Source organism: Pelophylax lessonae (assembly GCF_965119305.1).
Source record: "Pelophylax lessonae genome assembly, chromosome: 2".
Taxonomy (NCBI): Eukaryota; Metazoa; Chordata; class Amphibia; order Anura; family Ranidae; genus Pelophylax; species Pelophylax lessonae.
The window spans coordinates 86,591,625-86,613,239 of NC_138769.1; the positions used below are offsets into that span (position 1 = coordinate 86,591,625).

Here is a 21,615-nt window from a genome sequence, read left to right on the forward strand (position 1 = left end):
CCAGTGATTTGTAGGGCCCCCCCAATGATAAATCCCCTAGAGATATGTAAGACCCCCCATTAATGTTGCACCCCCCCAGTGATGAACATCCCGTGATATGTTCGGCACCAAGTAACATGTTGCACCTCCGCAATGATAGCTAGAGACATGTTAGACTTCCCTCGGTGATATGATGGAACCCCCACATTCTCCTGCAGAGTTCTTCTCATGTCCCCGTCCAGGTGCTGTGTCTCCTCCGGCCCCCCCGCCCCGGGAAGTGCCCTGACTGCCCTCCTTTGCCCGGCCTTTGCCCACACCTGACATGGCGCTCAGCTCCTCCTCGCTGCTGCTAGCGGTGGCTCTGGGCGGCGGGATCATCCTGGTAATTCGCCGACTGATGAGCAGCAACGTCCGGGCCGCCGCGTCCGCCCTGATGCGGGGCAAGACGGTGATCGTCACCGGGGCCAACTGCGGGATCGGCAAGGCGACGGCGGCCGAGCTTCTCCGGAGACAGGCCCGGGTGATCCTGGCCTGCAGAGACCGGGGGAGGGCGGAGGAGGCGGCCCGGGAGCTCCAGCTGGAGGTCGGAAACACCGGAGAGGTCATAGTGAAGGAGCTGGACCTGAACTCCCTCCGATCCGTCCGCCGCTTCTGCCAGGAGGTGCTGAAGGTAGGAGGACCCCGGAATCGGTGTATACATGACACGGTGTATACATGACCCCCATGATCCCTGGTACTGGTGTAAACAGGACCCCCATGACCCCAACTACCGGTGTATACATGACATCCGGTACCGGTGTATACAGGACCCCCATGACCCCCGGTACCGGTGTATACATGACCCCCCATAACCCCTGGTACCGGTGTAAACAGGACCCCCGTGACCCCAGCTACTGGTGTGTACAGGACCCCCATGACACCCAGTATCGGTGTGTACAGGACCCCCATGACACCCAGTATCGGTGTGTACAGGACCCCCATGACACCCAGTATCGGTGTGTACAGGACCCCCATGACACCCAGTATCGGTGTGTACAGGACCCCCATGACCCCAGCTACAGTTGTAAACAGGACCCCCATAACACCCGGTACCGGTGTATATAGGACCCCCCCTTCAGAATTACAAACACTAACCTTTAAAGCAGGGATCTTCAAACTACGACCCTCCAGCTGTTGCGGAACTATGCATCCCATGAGGCATTGTAAAACTCTGACATTCACAGACAGGACTAGGCATGGTGGGAATTGTAGTTCCTGAACAACTGGAGGGCCATAGTTTGAAGACCCCTGCTTTAAAGGAACAGTCCACTATGTAATGAATGCACACCCAGCAATACAATACAGAATGTTTACATTGGAGTCTGCAGAGCATCGCACCCCCCATCAATGTATGACAGGTGCAGCAGACTATTCCTCCCTCCCAGGAGGTGAGGACCTTCTATTAGGCTCCATTCACACCTAGGGATCTGGAATTGATTTTGCCCATAATTCCAAATCATGGCAGAACACCTCACTGATTTGGCTGCCATTCATTCTTGCATTCACACCTGAGCAGAGGGTCTGAGCTTTTTTTTTTTTATTTGCGCATTTTTATGCAGCGTTTTTGAGCTTTGGTGTTTTTTTCCTTTATTAGCCAATAGAGAAAACTATCATCTGTTGCATCGTTTGTTGCTAGGTTTTCAGCTTTTTTTTTTTATCTTTTCCATCAGCTTTTATTTTTTTTTATCTTTTTTTTTTTTTTTTTTTTTTCGGGTAAGGGGTTAAAATTAAGGTTAGAATTAGGGGTTTGGGTTAGGGGTTAATATTTTGTTTTGTCTTATCATTTATTATTCATTTTTTGTTAGGGTTAGGATGTTAATATGTTTACTAATATTAAATACATACATATAATAAATGAATACTATGTAATCAATAACCCCTAACCTTAACCCCTAAACCTTAAAAAAAAAAAAAAAAAAAATAGTAATTAACATGCTAATTGAAAATAAATAGATTATCATTAATAATCTTTTTTATTTATTTTTTGTTCTGGTTTGGGTGTTAATTTTGTATTTTATTATTATTATTATTATTATTAATTTATGTAGCACCCTACAAAGTAGGTGCTAGGTAAAGTATAGTGGGCCTTGTCTGCTTAACAACAGGGCCATGATTTCAGCTGGGCTGTCATGTCTTCCCAGATGTTGCTATTGAGACTGGGGAGTTTCCCCACTGTGCTCCATGAGAGGGTTCTCATTGGGCAGTGGAGGAAACCCAGCCAATGGCACACCCAGGCCTGTATCTACCCCAGAAAGGCAGGTTCTGCCGCACAGCATTCTGGGAGTGGGTATAAGTTTGAGGGGAGCGCATGACGCAGCGTCTTTGGTGGGAGCAGAGTCCCAGGAGGGAGAGTACGTCTGTCCCTCCTCAGGTCAGAAGGATCGGGTGTCCCAGGCGGCTTGCCTGAGGGGACAGAGGGCTGAGCTGAGCTGCAGAGAGGATCCAGTGTGCCGAGGACCAGCGGAGCTGAGAGGGGTCCAGTTTCAGGAAAGCATTCCCAGTTCATGAGTACTGAAAACTGCCCCTAGGGTCTGCCTAGAGAGAGGGGACCACTCCGGTGAAGGTCCGAGGGATCCAGGAGCTAGCTAGCCGGTGCAGGAATGGAGTAAATGGGGTGCCAGTGTTGACCCTATAGTGTAAAGGGGGTGTCGGTGTTTGGGCCCTGAAGTGTAGAGGGGGTGCCAGTGTGTGGACCCTGATGTGTAGAGGGGGTGCCAGTGTGTGGACCCTGAAGTGTAGAGGGGGTGCCAGTGTGTGGACCCTGAAGTTTAGAGGGGGTGCCAGTGTGTGGACCCTGAAGTTTAGAGGGGGTGCCAGTGTGTGGACCCTGAAGTGTAGAGGGGGTGCCAGTGTGTGGACCCTGAAGTTTAGAGGGGGTGCCAGTGTGTGGACCCTGAAGTTTAGAGGGGGTGCCAGTGTGTGGACCCTGAAGTTTAGAGGGGGTGCCAGTGTGTGGACCCTGATGTGTAGAGGGGGTGTCAGTGTGTGGACCCTGATGTGTAGAGGGGGTGCCAGTGTATGGACCCTGAAGTGTAGAGGGGGTGCCAGCAGTTGGGCCCTGAAGAGTTAAGTGTGCAGTGTTGAGAGTTGCAGAAGCAGTATACAGAGGCTACCTCAGTCAGCAAGGACTGGAGGGAGCAGTGTTGAGGACTTTTGAGCTGATCAGAGTGTCAGAAGTCAAGTTTAAGTACAGCAAGTCAGTGTTTTTCAAGCGCCAGCAAGCGTTGGTCGGCATCCAGCCAGCGACAAGACAGCGCTGACAGGCATTTTTCTACAAAGTGTCCCATTTTTGTACCTAGTTGAGCCAGAGGAGTATCCCACTCATTCCCTTCTCCCATCCCAAATATCAAATAAACAAAACAAACCAAAGATGCCGGACTGGTCTTTGACTCAAATCTCACACTTGGGTATTCAGCATAAATAGGCTGAAGGTGTTACCGGTGACCATGGCAGACCCACATCAGGCCCAATGCCTGGAAATCCTGCCACATTATATATATATATATATATATATATATATATATATATATATAATTTATATATACAGTGGGTACGGAAAGTATTCAGACCCCCTTAAATTTTTCACTCTTTGTTATATTGCAGCCATTTTCTAAAATCATTTAGGTTCATTCTTCTTCCTCATGAATGTACACATAGCTCCCCATACTGACAGAAAAACACATAATTGTTGACATTGTTGCAGATTTATTAAAAAAGAAAAACTGAAATATCACATGGTCCTAAGTATTCAGACCCTTTGCTCAGTATTTAGTAGAAGCCCCCTTTTGATCTAATACAGCGAGGAGTCTTTTTGGGAAAGATGCAACAAGTCTTTCACACCTGGATTTGGGGATCCTCTGCCATTCCTCCTTGCTGATCCTCTCCAGTTCTGTCAGGTTGGATGGTAAACGTTGGTGGACAGCCATTTTTAGGTCTCTCCAGAGATGCTCAATTGGGTTTAAGTCAGGGCTCTGGCTGGGCCATTCAAGAACAGTCACGGAGTTGTTGTGAAGCCACTCCTTCGTTATTTTCGCTGTGTGCTTAGGGTCATTGTCTTGTTGGAAGGTAAACCTTCGGCCCAGTCTGAGGTCCAGAGCACTCTGGAGAAGGTTTTTGTCCAGGATATCCCTGTACTTGGCCGCATTCATCTTTCCCTCGATTGCAACCAGTCGTCCTGTCCCTGCAGCTGAAAAACACCCCCACAGCATGATGCTGCCACCACCATGCTTCACTGTTGGGACTGTATTGGACAGGTGATGAGCAGTGCCTGGTTTTCTCCACACATACCGCTTAGAATTAAGGCCAAAAAGTTCTATTTTGGTCTCATCAGACCAGAGAATCTTATTTCTCACCATCTTGGAGTCCTTCAGGTGTTTTTTAGCAAACTCCATGCGGGCTTTCATGTGTCTTACACTGAGGAGAGGCTTCCGTCGGGCCACTCTGCCATAAAGCCCCGACTGGTGGAGGGCTGCAGTGATGGTTGACTTTCTACAACTTTCTCCCATCTCCTGACTGCATCTCTGGAGCTCAGCCACAGTGATCTTTGGGTTCTTCTTTACCTCTCTCACCAAGGCTCTTCTCCCCCGATAGCTCAGTTTGGCCGGACGGCCAGCTCTAGGAAGGGTTCTGGTCGTCCCAAATGTCTTCCATTTGAGGATTATGGAGGCCACTGTGCTCTTAGGAACCTTAAGTGCAGCAGAAATCTTTTTGTAACCTTGGCCAGATCTGTGCCTTGCCACAATTCTGTCTCTGAGCTCTTCAGGCAGTTCCTTTGACCTCATGATTCTCATTTGCTCTGACATGCATTGTGATCTGGAAGGTCTTATATAGACAGGTGTGTGGCTTTCCTAATCAAGTCCAATCAGTATAATCAAACACAGCTGGACTCAAATGAAGGTGTAGAACCATCTCAAGGATGATCAGAAGAAATGGAAAGCACCTGAGTTAAATATATGAGTGTCACAGCAAAGGGTCTGAATACTTAGGACCATGTGATATTTCAGTTTTTCTTTTTTAATAAATCTGCAACAATGTCAACAATTCTGTGTTTTTCTGTCAGTATGGGGTGCTATGTGTACATTCATGAGGAAGAAGAATGAACTTAAATGATTTTAGCAAATGGCTGCAATATAACAAAGAGTGAAAAATTTAAGGGGGTCTGAATAATTTCCGTACCCACTGTATATATATATATATATATATATATATATATATATATATATATATATATATATATTTTTTTTTTTTTTTTTTTTTTAAGGTTAAGGGTTAAAGTGATTGTAAAGTCTTCTTTTTTTTTTTGTAGTTCAAAATAACACGTTATACTTACCTGCTCTGTGCAGTTGGTTTTTGCACAGAGCAGCCCAGATCCTCCTCTTATCCGGTCCCTCTTCAGTGCTTCAGGCCCCTCCCTCCTTTTGAGTGCCCCCACAGCAAGCAGCTTGCTATGGGGGCACCTGAGCCAAGCCACAGCTCCTTTCAGACATGGGGCCATGGCCCCGCCCCCTCTATCTCCTCATTGGCTGACTGACTGACATTTATTTATTCATTTATTTAAATTTTTTTATTTTTTTTTATTTCATTTGAGCAGAAAATCATTTGAAAAAGCACGAAAGTGCACATTTCCATTAATTTCTATGGGAATAAAAATGTGCAAATCTGCCCAATTTGAGCTACACAAAAAGCTCCAGAACTTTTTTGAGCTTCAGTCCACTTGTAGTGAACATGTGGACCAACTATAGAGAATATTCAATTTTCAAAACACTGAGGTGTGAATAGGGCCTTAAGGTTCCCTGAAACGCAGTGTGATTTTTGCTGCGACTCTTACCCGAAGCTCATTGCCCCGAAAGGTTTTTGCTGGTTATGTGACAACGCACAAAATTGCATCCTAACAGGCTCTGATTTATTGTTCAATAACAGAGATTCTGTGTACAAGAAATACATCTTCTAGTGACGGGAGATCCAAGTTCAGCTTGTGTAATATTTCCGCTTCCTCTTTAGAACCAGTCACATGATTGGAGTGGGAATGCCGCGATTTCGTTTCTGATCGGGTCTTGAGTACTTTGCTGTTTTGTTCAATGTATCCTGAACTTAAAGTGATACTAAACACACATTTAGTTTACATTGTCTTTTATATTTCTGTATATGGATGGTGGCACTGTAATTATTTTAACTACTTGCCTACTGGGCACTTTTACCCCCTTCCTGCCCTGGCCAATTTTCAGCTTTTCAGTGCTCTCACACTTTGCATCACAATTGCATGATCATGCAGTGCCTTACCCAAGCAACATTTTTATCTTTTTTTTTCTTTAACAGATAGAGCTTTCTTTTGGTGGTATTTAATCACCAATGTTTTTTTTTTTGTTAAAATAAACGGGAAAAAAAAACCCAGAAAATTTTGAAGGAAAATTTTTTTTTTCTTTACTTAGTTTCTGGTTAAAGAGGTTGTAAACTCATTAAAACATTTTTTTTTTTCCAACCTGAAAGAGAAACACATAATGAGCTAGTATGCATCGTATGCATTTCAAATCGGCGCCACTGCTTCCAGTTTACTCGGCTTCTGACATGACGTCGCTTCCGGGTTATTACATAGGAGACCCAATCAAAGCCAAATCCGGCATTCTTCAGCACTCCAACCACCCGGCGGACGTGCCGACTGGTTGCTGGCGTCTCCGGGTGGGACGAGAGACCCGAGCACAGCCGTGGGAGGTGGTTCCCCTTCCGCTCGCTGGGATAACGGCTGAGCAGCTGCTGAGCCGCATCGGCTTTTATCTCCTGAAAGCCGACTGCTGGCAATAAAAAAACGCACACTTCTGCAAGCCGGCGTGCAGGTACGTTGGTTTGCCGGAAATAGTTAAAGTAGCGCAGTGGCGATAAACAAAAAATGGCCTAGTCATGACGGGGGTAAAATCTTCTGGAGCTGAAGTGGTTAAAGCCAGGCAGCGAAGAACGACCATAAATTATGATGGTCCGGTCTAGAGTTTAGACCATTTGGATATTATACAGCCCTTTCAGTTACAAAAAATAGCTGAAAATTATTAATAGGTTGGAGATTCAAACAGTTCTGTCTTTAGAAGCTACAGTAGCTCTTAAGCTGGTGTTGCATTGTAATGTATGAAAAAGGATGCATCTAAGTTTTTATTATTATTTTCCAGGAAGAACCTCGTCTTGATGTCCTTATCAACAATGCTGGGATCTTTCAGTGTCCTTACATGAAGACTGAGGATGGCTTTGAAATGCAGTTTGGGGTCAACCACCTAGGTCACTTTCTCCTCACTCATTTGCTTCTTGGCCTTCTGAAAAGCTCTGCCCCAAGTAGGATTGTGGTCGTCTCTTCCAAGCTTTATAAATATGGGGAAATCAACTTTGATGATTTGAATAGCGAGAAGAGCTACAGCCGAAGCTTTGGCTACAGTCGCAGCAAGCTGGCCAACATCTTGTTTACTAGAGAGCTGGCGAGGCGTTTGGAGGGCACTGGAGTCACTGTCAATGCTCTCCACCCTGGAATAGTCCGAACCAATCTAGGAAGACACATTAATATCCCCACTCTGATAAAACCCGTATTTCATGCTGTCTCCTGGGCTTTCTTTAAAAGTCCAGAGGAAGGAGCGCAAACATCTGTGTATTTGGCCACCTCACCAGACGTAGAGGGGGTATCTGGAAAATATTTTGGTGATTGCAAAGAGGAAGAACTTCTGCCAAAAGCTACGGATGACTTGGTGGCTAGAAAACTGTGGGATATAAGTGAAGTTATGGTTGGACTTATCAAGTAATGTTAAATTAGATATGATTGACATCTTCCAAGTTTATTGCGCAAATAGCGTAATTACGTAAGAGTCCCCACATGTTCATATGCCAAATAAAGGACATTACTATTGAATGGGGTTTTCACCATAACCCAGACCTGACCTATGTCACAGTATATCTTCCCCATCCAACTACACTACTCAGCGGGGCATAGAAAAGGAGGAAGAACACCCTAGTTACCTTTCCGGAAGAACCATTGCTTTGGTCGCCCAGTCCGCTTCAGATGCCAACATTCAGTCATGTGACAATCTTTCATGGCCTGGGGCAGCGTTTTCTTCCATAATGACTCATTCTTCCAGATGGAGAGCCATACACTGTGAAACAAATTAGCGTGTCTCTGCACCCAGGAGTGATGCTTGTTTTAGGCGCCATTCATTTCACGGGTGCGGTTCTGCTGCGATTGTCACAGCAAACCACATCACGTGATGCTTGTCGATTAAAAAGGAGCAGGAGCTTGGGCAATAAGCTTTTCGCAATGCATTTTGCCGCAATTGCAGTGTGATTTATCGCGCCAGAATGGCACCCGCGTTTAGGTGCCATTGAAAATGACTGTCATCTGAACAAGCGTGGTGCTATTTGTCAGTTTTGCAGAGCATTTTGGGATTGTGGGCAGTATCGCAGCAATTCTGCCTGTGATCGCAAATGGCCGGGTGTGAATAGGCCACCAGAATGAAGACTTAACTTCTAATCTGAATGCTTGATCTGAGCTGTGACTCAGAGTATTGAAGCCAAAGCATGACATTCAAACATCTGGTATTTTTAGAATGAAAGCACAGCAGTGGCAGTTCTGCAGTACACATTTCCTTTAGTGAGAGATTATCAAAGCTATCATTGCTGACCTGTCCTGAAAATTTAGATTGTTGTGCTGGCAAGCTAATCCAATGGTTTCAGTAGTTTTGAGGTCACTTTTGACTTTCAAGTCTGTATGCTTGTTCCAGTTAAGTATCTCAGTACTGAAGGCAGACAACCAGGAAACTTGTTCAGCAATGGCCAGCAACATTTTCCTTACTACTAGGGATGAACCGAAATGAAAATTCCCGGCCGAAACAGAAACTGAAAATTCAGGATGCCCTTGGCCGAAAACCGAAAATGACTTTTTTTTTCCCCCAAATGATTTTAAAATACCGTAGTTTTTTTCTAGTACAGTGGGGAACAAAAGAGAGATATTGGAGAAAATGAGGGGATGCCTGGGATGCTAGAGAGGGACTAGTTTTAGCAGTGCCATAACACAAAAATTCTGTCTGGAAGAGAAAGATAGGGAACAGGGAGAGAATACGGAGACAATGTTCTCTTTCTCAATCTTTCTCTTCCAGACAGAATTTTTGTTTTATGGCACTGCTGAGACTAGTCCCTCTCTAGCATCCCAGGCATCCCCTCATTTTCTCCAATATCTCTCTTTTGTTCCCCACTCTTCTCTAATAAACAGCACTCTGCTCCCTTCCTCTAGCAGTCACTTACTTCTGTTAACTTTCTATTCTTTTCTTGCCCTCAAACTCCTTGTCCCCCCTTTTGGCATACATCAGATCCTCTAGTGACAATTATCTGCCGGCACTCACTCACAGTAAGAGGAAGAACGTCTGCGGTCGGGTCCAGAGCTGAGCAGTAGGCAGCTGGTGTGCTGAGACTGAGCGCGTCGGTCTGAGACTGCTAAGGCGGGGCCTGGCTCCAGAAGAAACCGCCACCCACGCATGCGCCACCCACACTACGCCGTGACTGGACAGGCACAGGCCAGCCCCCGCCATATTCGCCCAATCACAGGGCGCCCGCCGGCCATCCTGAGCCTGAAGATGGCGGCTGGAGCACGGAGACACTGTTAGGGAAAATAAAGGTCAGACGGCCCCTCCAGCCTCCCCCCCCCCCCCTGCTGGGACAAGTCCCGGCAGAGTAAGCTAGCCGGGACAAGGTCCTATTTGGCGGGACTGTCCCGTCAAAAATGGGACAGTTGGCAGCTATGATTTTCAGCATATATGACCCATTTTTTTTGGCCGAAAATTTTGGTTGCTGAAATTTCGGTGCACCACTACTTACTACAGACATCTCAAAAACATTCAGTATATCTCTGCCTCAAGCCCTGATTTGTCCCAAATATTTACTTAACTTGTAGGTGGAAGCTGCAAAAATCAGATTTGTCCAGTGAAAGCTTGGATAGACCTTTTCTGCTATATAAATCTATGTGGAAGAGATGTCTTGCTCCTAATTGCTGGAAGGCTGTTTGTGGGGAAATTGTATAATGCAGTAGCCTTTACAAGCAGGCTTAGTATATTATAGTATAATGCTGTAGAGGAACAGGCTGATGAGAAATTAACACACAGTTTTTTCCAAAACTTGGAATGCAAATAGCAACCATGGCTCCCCTATGCTCCTTCCTGATGGGCATTGAGGTTTCCTATCACATTTGATGGCCAGTAGGCTGGTGTAAAGGGTGGGATGAGCCAGATCAAGAAGTTGTGGTCCCATATTGCACCTTGAGGAGCATTCAAGCTGAATTCCAGGTATGGATTTTTTTTATATAGTTAAATCGGTCAAGGTTGGACCAATGTAAGTACACGTACGCCATACCTGTGGGATCCCTGTGCAAGTGGAGAATCACTGTAGTAGTCTCTGCCACTACACTGATTGTTGTTCCAGGTCCCATTCCATGGGCACCATTCACAGAGCACTTTGCATTTTTCTCAATGAATGCAATATTCCCTAGTTGGACGAGGTGGAGAGGCAGAGAGGTGACATCATGATCTCCACTTTGTTCAATCAGAAAACATTTTGCCTTCATTGAGAGTAGAAAGGCATTTTGTGAATGGTGCACATGCTGAGCAAGTGACTCCCGTAATCATTAAGCAGCAGGACAGCTGCTCGGCACAGACCCGGTAGATGGGCGATCTCTGTAGTAGCAGTGACCACTATAGAGATTCTCCACTGTCATGGGTATTGCACAAGCATACTTCCATTCAGCTTTAAACATGATGTAAGGATGGGAGCAGGCACTTGGTTCTCTGCCCCAAGGATAATCATTGCATTTATGAGGCAAGAATCCTCACCTGCTTCATTGCTACAAGTAAAAATAATTCCTGTGTAGCTTGGCTCTTAGTCCCACCTTGCATGCATGTAAGCAGTAGGATGTTTGGTTCAGAGAAAGAGAATTAAGTGTGCTTTTAACTCTTCCTATCTCAGCAGCAGATTCCCTATAGGACCATTTAACGTGCTCCATAATCTTCACACGGAAACCCAGACCTTCTTCATTAAAAGCGAAGTTCACCTTTTACATGTTATATACACCGCAGCAGACAGACCTGTAGTTATCAATGGACTACGAGTGCGGTAGTCAAAACATTCATAGCCCATTGAGTCTTCCAGTTCTCTAACTGACAAACTGTACATATGTATGGGTCGAGAACTAAAGGAAGAGTTTTCAGTAGCCTGACATTGCGCCTGCAATCTACTGATCAAGGGTGCAGTGGTTTGCAGGCTCCTGTACAAAAAATAAATATACATTGTTTTCCCTTAGAAAACGTGCTTTCTCTTTCGTTCATTGGCGGCACAGCTCCTGATCTTCCTAACCATTGGGTTAAACTGCCCCCTAGGTGTAGGGGACACTAGGCAGAAAAAAAAGCTATCCTCCTGGCCGAAAAGACCCCCCCATTGCGATGGCGTGGGGTTCTGTCTGGAGCAGTGATCCTCTGGTTCCTGGTATGGTGAGTAGCTGTCCCCCCTCTCCCCCTGGAGAGTTTTGGGGTGGAAGTGGGTCCCTCCATGGAATGGACGGACTCCCAGGTTCCCCTCCTTCCCATCATGCACCCCCCTTCATCTGTCCCCCCCCCCCCCTGCAACTTGTGCTGGGGCTATGTCGGTGGTCTGTTCGTCCTCCTCGGGTAGGGGCAGGGCGCTATGGGGGCGAGGGGGATGCGCCATCAGTGAATGGATGATCAGCTGTGCGGGGAGGGGGCTTATCTGGTGGGGGGCTCCTGCCAGGGTCCCCTGTCCTGCCTGGGCCTGTCCTTGAGGCCTAGGGATCCCTCCTGGGAGCCTTGTGATGCCACACAGGGCCGCAATTTTGTTGTAGCCTTGTGTTGCAATGCACAGCGCCCATGTTTGTGTAGACCGGCGGCCATTTTGTGTTAATTTGCCATTGGATTTTACGGTGGCCATGTCTGTGGAGCCTTCTGGGCTGCATTTTTGCAGTGGGAGCCCCTCCTCATCCCCTGGTGCTGACTCCTGGATCCTTTCATTTTCTGATCGCTGCTCGTGCAGTGCAGATTCTCCTGGTGGCTGCGGTGCCTGGTTTCTGCAGGGTGGTGAGTCTGGTGGGGTCCTCTGCCTCTTTGCTGAGGATCGATTGGTGCTCTGTGACTGGCAACTGTGTGGTGCTGCCAGAGCGGTGGGTATGTCCCTTAGCAGTGTTTTACACTTTTTTGTGGGGTCCCCCTGGTGAGTCATGGAGTCTTTGGAGCACATCTCCTCACCTGATCCCCTCTCTGAGGCTGCGAGGCCCTCTGGGTCCCATCCATCGATACACTGACGGTGATCCTGGAGTCCTTTGTGTCCCGGGTGGAGGTGGCTTTTGGGCGACGGGCTGGCAAAAAGCACCCCCCCCCCCCGCCTTCCCCTGTCTCATCGGATCCTGAATCTGATTTAGTGGCCACGGATGTGGGTAAACCTGCTGGGTCTGCGGCCATGCGCCCTGAATCCTCAGATAGTGAGGGGGATTCTTCCACTTCTATAACCGCTCACGAAAAGGCGCTGGTGGATGCACTGATTGTATTTGTGCGTGAGATTCAGATGGAGGACGCAGCTGCGGCTGCAGTGGAGGCGCTGGTTCCCTTTGGCACTCACAAGCCATCTGGAGCAGCAAAAGTGTTCCCTTTCCCCTTCTATTTTGACAAAATTGTCACTAAAGAGTGGGGACGACCAAAGTGTCCCTTTGGGGTCCCTAAGTGAGTTCCTAGGCGATACCCCTATGAGGAATCCTTTCTTAAGAATCGGACTGGTCCACCATTGGTGGACCCTCCGGTTTCCAGATTAAACAAGGCAACCATGATTCCGGTTGAAGAGTCCGCGGCTGACAGGAAGGCGGAGGCTGTGGCCCGCAATATATACACCCTGGCTGGTTCGGCACGGAGGCCGTTATTTACCATTGCCCTGGTGTCGCAAGGCTCTAACTGAATGGGCTAAGCTTTTGTGACCTGGAAGGGGAGTACCTCCCCCCTGCCTTTGCTGAGCTGGCAAAACAGCTGGTCCAGGGGATGCAGTTTATTTGTGATGCCTCTTTTGGATGCGGCTCCCTTAGTGGCTCGGCTCTGTTTCGGCAGTGATCCTTCAGCGTGTCAGTTTGGCTCATGCTGGTCTGCAGACCAGACTTCTAAAAAGGCCTTGACTGATCTTCCCTTTCAAGGAGATTGCCTGTTTGGTGCTACCCTGGATGATATTAAAGGTCTCAGTACCTTTCTTCGGCAGGCTACTAAGGGCAAGGCCCCCCGTCGTAGACATGGCCCCCCCTCCTCGGCTCATAAAGTTTATTTTCTTCGTCCCTCAGGGTCGACTGACAAGGGATCAAAGCCCTTCAGGGCCTCCTCCTGGAGGATCCAAGCGAACTTGGTCTGGCAAGTCAAGAGCGGCCTTCTCCAGACCCGCAGACAAGGCCCCTTCAGCTGGAAGGTGCACCCTCACCTGTATCTGGGGTGGGGGGACGTCTTCGCTGGTTCCCGGACCCGTGGACTTCCCTAGTACAAAACAAGTGGGTCCACGAGGTCATACAGTCTGGCTACAAGATTGAGTTTCGTTCTTACCCTCCGGTAAGGTTCTTCCTTCCCAATGTGCAACTGTCCATGGCCCACTTTCAGGCTTTTTAGGGCAGTGCAAGACCTTTTTTTTTTTTTTTTTTCAAAGGGTGATTGTCCAGGTTCCGACTTCGGAAATGTTTTCAGGGGTTTTACTCCAAAACTTTTTACGGTCTCCAGGAAGGAGGGCAAGGTGCATCCAGTTCTAGACCTCAAGGCACTGAACTGCTTTGTGCGGGTGCAGAAGTTCAGAATGGAGTCCATTCGCACGGTGGTGGCTTCCTCTCAGAGAGAATATGCTGTCCCAAGGACCAATCTTCCATCCTCTTTACAGACCCTGGCTTTGACGGCTTGGCTGTTGAATGCCAGGTGCTGTTGGATATAGATTTTGTTTGAATTAGTGATTCCAACGCTGTTAAAAGCTAGGAAATCTACTTCTAGGAAGCTCTACCAGCATACGTGGTGTGACTCTCTTGGGGTTCATCCTCACTCTTTTTCGGTGGCTCGGATCTTGACCTTCATTCAATGGGGGGTTGAGCAGAAACTGGCCTTGAGTACTATCAAGGTCAGGTGTCAGCCTTAGCGGTCTTCTTTCAATGGGCCTTGGCCACATACTCCCTGGTACGTACTTTTCTTCAGGGAGTTGTGGTCCAGTGTGGTCTCTGTTGCCGCCTTTGGACCTCAATTTGGTGCTCTGTCTTCCAGAAGCCTCCTTTTGAGAATCTTTGGGAGATCCCCCTGCTTACACTGTCTCAGCAGGTGGCTGTTTTGGTGGTTTTCACCTCTGCGAGCAGGGTGTCGGAATTGGCGTTGTTATCCTGTCGTTCACCCTACTGGTGGTTCTCAGTGATTAGGTGGTTTTTCGCCCCTGTCCTTCATTCCTTCCTCAGGTTCTCTAAATTTAATTTTAATGGAGACATTGTGTTGCCTTCCCTGTGTCCCAGGCCAACACATCCGAAGGAAAATGCTTTTCATGCCTTGGATATGGCCCGGGCAATTGGGGTGAACCTGGCAGCTACTGAGTTTTTCTTTAGGAAATCAGACTCACTATTTGTGCTCACGCATGGGCCTCGGAAAGGGTTGCCCAATTCCTCTGCGACCATTTCCAGATGGATCAGACAGACAACGGTGGTTCAGGTCTGTACCATCCAGGGTCAGGTTCCTCCATTCCCTGTCAAGGCGCATTCTACTTGGGTGCTCAGCGCCTCCTGGGCTTTCTATTATCAGGCGTCTGTGACACAGGTTTGCAAGGCGGCCTCCTGGTCATCGGTGCACACTTTCACAAAGTTCTATAAAGTGGATGTGTTGGCATCTGCTGAGTTTAGTTCCACTTTCAAACAAAATTATAATCCATAGTTATCTTTAAGGCTGCATGGACTGCCCAGAGCAACTGCAGCCTGGATTCAGAGCAGAGTCTGGTGCCTGTGTCGGGTGATGCCAGGTAACTGCCATGCAGTCACTGCAGAGCTGGAAGTTCAGATAGAGAATATGATTATACATTATGACAGTTACCCATTAACACAGCTTTCTAAATTTTGCCAAAACAGTATGCAGACTACATTGCCTTGACAGGTCATACAGTCCAGTGCTGGTCATATACACATAGATTTCTGTAAATCGTCGATAAAGGAATCTTCCTGGCTGGCTTTTGCATTTTGAAAACGGCGGGACCTGTGGCTGTGTGCATACCAGAACAGTGACTGCATCTGATAGGATGCAATCACTATTCAGCCAACAGTATTTCCCCTGGCTCCTTTTATTTATTTATTAAGCTTGGTGCCAACTTGGACACCCACGGCTCAAATGTTGACAGATTCAGCAGAAATTGGGGCTGTGTATGGCCAGTGTCCTGCAGGATTCTGTTACTGATAGGAGAATGTCTTTAGAATTCTAATTTAAATGCAGTTATCATTTAATGCTTTTCCAATCTGGACTCTTGCTAATGTATACAAGATGGGATTTAGAACTGAGTTACATCTGTATATTTAAGTATTGCTAGTTTACCTAGTTATTACCTACAGTTGCTGTAGGAACCACAAAGTCAAAGCTAAGTACCAAAGAAATGAATTCTTAAGCAGCGCGCTACATGGTCATGTTCTTTTTGTGAATCCATATCATTCTCAAGTCTAACCCCATAACTCTATGGACTGAACTCCCTGGCTTACCTTCCTGATGTACTTTATTCTTGTATTCCTGGGAATCATTAATTGGTGGCAATATGAGTTCTTAGTGAGGAGATCTTTTCCCACCCCAATGTGATCATACAACCCCTGGCTCTGCTGTGTATAGAAGTGTCCCTGGCGCTCTAGTCATTGGGGTGTAAGTATATGTACAGAGTACACCCCCATAGAGGATTACAAAATTCAGCTCACCCAGGTCCTGGCTATCCCAGTAAAGCTGGCCAAACAGAATGCAAATGCTTTGTCCGGTTCCTTTATAAACCCGATGAAATTCACTCCATGGGTGACTTGGTCACCACTCTCCCTCCTAAAGTCCTTGAACTGAATAATTAAAGTTGCTGGATGGAAAATTTTAAACAACGGTTGTACCTAATCAGATGGGTGTAGCAGGAGTTTCAGAGGACTCCTAGAAAAAAATTTTTTTTTGTTCAGCCTACAAGCTAAACTGAAAAAAAAAAATAAGGGTGTATAGCCAGCTGTAGCCTTAGAAGATGAGGAGATTCCCTGTGGTCAGAGATAGCAGTAAAGACCAAAGCAGGGAGTCAAGCCCTCTGCCCTCCACTCCTATAAATGTAAAGTCCTACTTTAAATTAATGGCACTTTTCCACTGCAAGTACCGGCTCGGCTCTACTCGGCCCTGCTTGGCCCGGTTTGCTTTTCCACTGCTGGTACCGCATGGTACGGTGTTGGAACGGTTCGGTACTGTACGGTATGGTTTGCTTTTCCACTAAAGTAGTACTAAAGTTAAGTGGGTGGGATAACAACGGGGTGGGTGGGATTCTCTGACCAATCAGTGGCTAGTAGTCACTGCATGCAAAGGATTGTGGGATATGGTACCGGGTATGGTACCTCTTGGAACCACAATCGAGGTGGTACTGTTTTTGAGAGCCGTACCGTTTGGTTCCATGCAGTGGAAAAGCGCCGCCGTACCGTACCTACACCATACCATGTGGTACCAGCAGTGGAAAAGCACAAAAGCGAGCCGAACCGTTCGGTTCCATGCAGTGGAAAAGCGCCATTACACTTCAAAAATAGAACTGAACCCTTTCAGATAAAACACCCTGACAGCAAGCAGTCCCTCTTCTTCTTCCATCGCCCTCGTGTTGTAGCTCATCTGTGACATAACCTGAGCATGTGTGTGGTAATGACACTCCTATCCAGTGATAATGCACTGAATTATTTTCATGATAGATAATCATTTATTGTGTTTTGTATTGGATGTTCCAATTGAAAATAAGATCATTTAAGTGTGTTGGTTGTTCAAACAAAAAAAAAGTGCAGTGTGTCCAGCATGTTGGATATGTTGGGAAGTGTGATATGAACACTGTAATATAAAAAGCACAGAACTGGGTCAATATATTTTATTCTTTGTTAATGTGGAAGACAAGTTGACCTAACTAGCTTAAATCTACTTCCACCCCATTCTAAGCCTTTTCTATCTACCCTGTGAAAGGAAAGATGCCTATACTTATCTATCTGAAGTCACTGTGGTCCGGTCCCATGATCTGGTCCCAGCACCAGCTTCAGTGTAGAGGAAGGACAACCAACAACAGCTGCTTCATAATAAACCTGTTGGTGACGCCACTGCATAGGGTCTGCAGCCATTTTCATTGATCTTTCATCTACACTAGTGGTCTCTAAACTGCAGCTCGTGGGCCAGATGTGGCCATTTGCTTGCCTATATCCATCTCTTGGGGCACCATTCCATCCATTGATATCAATGATGCAGCAACATTCCATCCACTGACACCAATGATGGGGCACTATTCTTCCCATTAAAACCAAGGATGGGGCATCGTTTACAACACCAGGGCACTTTCTAACCCCACTGGACATTCTGCCCCCCCCCCCCAAAGCCTGAGGGACAGTACACTGGCCCTTTGTTGAGAAAGCTTTGTGACCCCTGCTCTATAGTGAAGATACTGCCGGAGAGATCCTATGACCAGACCAGAGCACCCTCAGAATAGGGCAGAAGTATAAGCATCCTTCCTTTTACAGGGTAGATAGAATAGGTTCAGAATTGGGTAGGAGTACATTTAGATTTTGACTTGCCTTCCACTTTAAAGTCAATCAGCAACATATTTATTTGTGAATAATGATTTAAATATGTATATAAGAATAACAGTGATGGCTTTCATTCTTCTACTGTTCTGTACATTAAAAAATATTCTGAAGTAAATTGATTTAGATTCCTTCCTTATTTCTTTTTTTTATTTTTCATAAATGTTTAATTTTATTTCTATGTGTGCGCGCATATGTATGTGTGTGTGTGTATATAATATATATATATATATATATATATATATATACTTTACATGAGACAAGCAGGTTATGCTATGGTCTCCATCCCTATATATGAAAAAACTGGGGTCAAATCAGACTGCTTGTCTCATGTAAAGTCCCAAATATTTTATGAAATTAGGGATGGAGGCACTGTGCTATACAGGCCAATTGCCTCATATAAAGTCCCAATCTGTGGTTTACACTGCATCCGCCAAGGGGTTGGAGGTGTATGCTTCTCAGCTGGTCGTTTTCAGTTTGTACCATCATAAGAACATCGTTATTAGAGTTTTGAGATACTAGACCAGTCATGGATGGGGGTGGGTTGGGGGAGGTTTGGGCTGCTCCCTCCCACCTGCCTCCTATCCATCCATTAGCAGCCATGTGCTCCCAGTGTGGAGACACTCAAATTAAAAGTGTTAGGACTGCAGGTAAAACAGGGTGCCGTGTAGTGGCCCTGCAGCTTACACATGCGTTTGCAAATGCGTGTCAACTAAACCCCTGTTCTTTATATCATGAGAGAGGTCTACTTGGTTGGTGGCAGACTGGAGGGTGAGTACATCAGACTGGGGGCTGGCTGGCTTCCATGCACCTCTCTTAATCCTTTTCAATTCGTTTTTTTTCTGATACAGGGATGGAGACGCTGGGCATACCTGCTGGTGTCTCACCTAAAGTCCCACATAGTTTATCCCTCAATGAACTGTAACTCCCCAGTGCCGGCAGCCCCAGGCCATGACGCTCCCACCACCATGCTTGACTGTAGGCAAGACACCCTTGTCTTTGTACTCCTCACCTGCTTGCCGCCAATCACGCTTGACAACATCTGAGCCAAATAAGTTTATCTTGGTCTCATCAGACAACAGGACATGGTTCCAGTAATCCATGTCCTTGGTCTGCTTCTCTTAAGCAAACTGTTTGCTGGCGTTCTTGTGCATCATCTTTAGAAGAGGCTTCCTTCTGGGACGACAGCCATTCAGACCAATTTGATGCAGTGTGGGGCATATGGTCTGAGCACTAACAGGCTGACACCCCCCCCCCCCCACCCCTTAAACCCCTGCAGCAATGCTGGCAGCACTCATTCGTCTATTTCCCAAAGACAACCTTGGGATAAGACGCTGAGCACGTGCACTCAACTCCTTTGGTCAACCATGGCGAGGCCTGTTCTGAGTGGAATCTGTCCTGTTAAACCGCTGTTTTTGCATTCTTCTTATAGCCTATGCCATCTTCATGTAGAGCAACAATTTTTTTTTTCCCCCTCCAGATCCTTAGAGAGTTCTTTGCCATGAAGTGCCATGTTGAACTTCCAGTGACCAGTATAATGGGCCATACACACTATAAGATTTTCTGAAGACTTTTTCCTTTAAGCCCCGTACACACGTACCGATGGTCGGCATACAAACGTCGGTGGACGAAGGATCTGCCGATTGTACGCGTGTTAGTATGGTGCCTCCGACAGATGTCTGCGCACAATCCGCGGACAAAAGTCTTTCGTGCAAACATGAAAATATTTGTATGCCGACACCAGAACGGACGATTGTTCGCCTGTCAGTACACAATTCGGCCGACAGACCGCAGATTTGCAAGACTGGGCATGCTCAGAAAATTAAAAACACAGGGAAAGTTAACCATTACATGACATCACTTCTGCAGTCGGCGGACAAAATTCTTGTGCTGTCCTTGTGCTGTCTTTGCACTTTTCAGCAGACACCGACATCCCGGGGAGAAAAGAGGAACATTTGTAAGCCGACCATCGGTACGTGTGTACGGGGCTTTAGACTTACCAAAACCATATAATATGAAGTCAAACCTAAACACTTTCAATTTGTATGCAATCTGGCAGGCCCTTGCACTACATAGAAAAGGTAAATCTGAAGGAAATCTAACCACAAAAGTTGGATAGTGTGTATCCAGCTTAAGAGAGAGAGTGGTAACACAAAATTTAACACACCTGCTCTCCATTCACACCTGAGACCTTGTAACGTTAATGAGTCACATGACATCGGGGAGGGAAAATGGCTAATTGGGCCAAATTTGGACATTTTCACTTAGGGGTGTACTCACTTTTGTTGCCAATGGTTTAGACATTAATGGCTGTGTATTGAGTTATTTTGAGGGGACAGCAAATGTACACTGTTATACAAGCTGTACACTCACTACTTTACATTGTAGCAAAGTGTAATTTCTTCAGTGTTGTCACATTATAAGATATAATAAAATATTTACAAAAATGTGAGGGGTGTACTCACTTTTGTTAGATACTGTATTATTTATTTTTTTTTTTTTTTCATATTTATTCCTCACCACACCTTCACTGCACTTTTTCATTTCACTACACCAGTGTTTCTCAACTCTGGTCCTCAGGGCACACTAACAGGCCAGATTTTAAATATTACCTTGGGGAGATGCAGACTAGAATACTGCAATCACTGAGCAGCAAATGCTATCACCTGTGATGTATTTGTTTTCTTGCAAACCTGGCCTGTTAGTGTGTCCTGAGGCCCGGAGTTGAGAAACATACTACACCATCACTCCCAAACAGCTTGAACGATCAGTTTCACACACCTGGCCAGCCCTTCACACATTTTGTGTGACTGATGATGCGTAAACGCTCCCCACATAAATGGGATGTCCATCCCCATGACTAAGCTTCAGGGGGCAGACGTGAAACGCATTGGGGTGTGGCCTAGCGGGAGCACAGACTGAGGTTGCCTCTCTAATTACGATTACCAAACCGCATGGATGTGTGGCATTAGGGAGTCTTTCCTATTTTACCTCCAGTAAATAAATTTAGAGTTACTCAAAGCATGTCCTAAAGTGGCCTGTAAGTCAAAGTTTAAAGGGATTATAAAACTTCCTTAAAAAAAACAAAAAAAAAAAACATCATACTTGCCTGCTCTGCAGAAATGGTTTTGCACAGAGCACCCCCACCAGCCCTCTTGGCACTCCCCCTCCCCACGCCAATACCCCCAAAGGAAGCCATTCTCTATGGGGGCACTTGTTCTTGCTCCATCCCAAGCTGGGCTGTTGTCTATTCAGATACACAGCCTGGCTTGGCCCCCATCCCCACTCACAGGTTTTGACTGACATTGGCAGGAACCAATAGTTCCCGCTGCTCTTAGCTAAGCCTGTGAGACAGGAGAGAAGGGGTGCTGTAGACATGCACAGTGATGGATCAAGATCGCACTCCTGTAAGTATTAAGCCCTATGGATAAGGCTCATATGATGAAACGAGTCATTTTGATCCTGCCTGTAATCACTCCACCTGCTTAATGCTGGTTACCTGCCGTTGCTTGTAAGTGTTTTTTACAATTTTAAATAAATCTTAAGCAGTTTTACACTTTGTGCGTGCGCTTTGGCTTGTTTTCCATATCGATTCATTGCTTGGAGGTAAAGCCATCATAATCCAGGAGTATAAGGATACAGCCTGATTGATCATTTCTCACTATCAGATTCCATCCACTTACGAGGATCATCTGGCCTGTTTGACCCATTTACTATAAGGTACCTAGGTCCATGCTTTCCGGTGAGCGCATATACCTCTATTGTTGGTGTTGGGTTCT

General features: G+C 46.4%; 1 protein-coding gene across 1 annotated transcript; it reads left to right on the top strand.

Annotated features, from left to right (window-relative positions):
* The first annotated feature begins 273 nt into the window (after positions 1–273).
* Positions 274–8,125, top strand: RDH14 (retinol dehydrogenase 14). The gene is made up of 2 exons (XM_082247387.1): positions 274–649; positions 7,173–8,125. Exons 1-2 carry the CDS (start codon positions 302–304, stop codon positions 7,788–7,790), a joined length of 966 nt encoding a protein of 321 aa, XP_082103513.1. The 5' UTR covers positions 274–301; the 3' UTR covers positions 7,791–8,125.
* Positions 8,126–21,615: the final 13,490 nt, after the last annotated feature.